The sequence below is a fragment of the Poecilia reticulata genome, linkage group LG19 (genome assembly GCF_000633615.1).
Source record: "Poecilia reticulata strain Guanapo linkage group LG19, Guppy_female_1.0+MT, whole genome shotgun sequence".
Classification (NCBI taxonomy): Eukaryota; Metazoa; Chordata; class Actinopteri; order Cyprinodontiformes; family Poeciliidae; genus Poecilia; species Poecilia reticulata.
This window is the reverse complement of record NC_024349.1, coordinates 22,002,012-22,003,634: the sequence shown is the minus strand read 5'-3', so window position 1 is coordinate 22,003,634 and position 1,623 is coordinate 22,002,012. Positions and strand designations below refer to the sequence as shown.

At 41.0% G+C, this 1,623-nt stretch overlaps 1 protein-coding gene across 1 annotated transcript in view; it reads left to right on the top strand.

Annotated features, from left to right (window-relative positions):
• Positions 1-1,623, top strand: part of LOC103481935 (C-Jun-amino-terminal kinase-interacting protein 4-like) — a 67,885-nt gene that overhangs the window by 26,171 nt on the left and 40,091 nt on the right. Inside the window, exon 2 of the mRNA XM_017310713.1 lies at positions 853-973. Coding sequence (XP_017166202.1) covers positions 853-973 — 121 coding nt within the window. The remainder of the gene's footprint in view (positions 1-852; positions 974-1,623) is intronic.

The following is a 1,623-nucleotide window of genomic DNA, read 5'->3' as shown; positions in this document are numbered from 1 at the left end:
TAACCTCTGTAAAATGCTATTATGGCTGTACAAGAAAGCAGCATTTCCAAATTAAGTTGATTTTTCTTTTTTTTAAATGGGTGCCAATAAATATGTTGTTACACTGTGTTATTATATATTTTTGCTTAGTGTAAAGAATTGTGTGCCTTTTTAGAAAATATTGCTGCTGTAASAAAAATGGAATCAATAGTTTTTTTTAGAATTTGCTTCAAATTAGATTTAAGGGTGCATTCACACCAGCCCTGCTTAATCCGCTTTAGATTAACCYTTTGTTTGTCCAGAAAGTTAAATTCACTTTGGGGAAGTGTGAATGCGTAATCAAAACTCTTATGTATACCAAAAAAGCAAACTCTGGTCCACCTAAGGTCTGAGAAAAATCCTACAACSGCTAAAATTTCACGCTACTCCACTCTTTTTGTGAAGAAGTAAGTTAGGAAGTTGTGTTCAGTGTCTTCTTCAGAGGGTTTTGTGTTGTTTCCTTTAGTAGTTCTTGGCTCAGCGTCAGAGTTYGAGTTGTTTGACACAACACAGTTTGAAAGGGAACTGGACCAGTTTTGGTCCCCCAATCGAACAGAGTCTACTGGACTATCGGGTGTGAAAACACCCYGAKTATCGTGACACAAACGTTACACATATTCCGATGCATCTTCAAAATATGAAGGTACCTTCAATATCCCTCATAGCTTAGCTCACACCAGACCGTCAACTATGTGCGACACCTCTTCATGCCCTCCTCAACTAATCACCCAGTCTGCCAATGGAAGGTCAGAGGGTCACATTACTCCTGTCAGTACCTCGCTGTGCGTTAAAAAGCTAAATGTCTGCCTCTGCTGTGTTGTTTTTCTCCTGCAGAGATACATCGTCTTAGAAGACTCCCAAGATGGGGAGAAAAAGGACCTCCAGAGTCGACTGGTAACTTCGGAGTCCCACGCGCGGCAGCTGGAGCTAAAGACAAAGAACTATGCAGATCAGAGTAAGTCCACTGCTTCTCTAACTGGTTTAGGCCACGCTGTCACAATATTTGTTCACCTAGCTCGTCTAAGCCCAGTGGAACCGAAGCACGTTCCCAGYCCACAGCAATCAAGTGGAGGTAAGCTTATCTGTGAAAGTACAAAGTTTTGTGGCCACTATCTGGTCTCCAGTTGTAGTAAAGCAGGGGGTTTCCAATGCTGGTCCTTGAAGTCTAGCATCCTGCAGGTTCTGTCCCAGAGTGCTGTTGCCAGGCGACCTGAAATGTTCATCAAGGTGCCATSACTAATCGAAAACGATTGGTTTCTGACTCCTTTTTACTTTTCCTTCCTAATGACAGCTTGACTCTTTAGACAATGGCTGCTTATCATATGACTGACTCTTACACAAGCACTGTTTATCAGTGACTATTTGTGTGCTGCAGAAAATTTCATAAGTTGAAGATAAAGGATAATGTAGTCATGAAAAAAAACAAAAAACAACCCTCATGATGCRTGACCGCACCATTGACRACGTTTGCTTGACCACATTTGGCTGGCACTGTTTTCGCTAAAGGGGAAATTTAGCTTTTCATTTCTTCTGATGTGATACTTCCTGTTTTTATCAAAAATATCTATTTTGATCTCTAGTTAAGGTTAGCATGTTCTGAGCAGA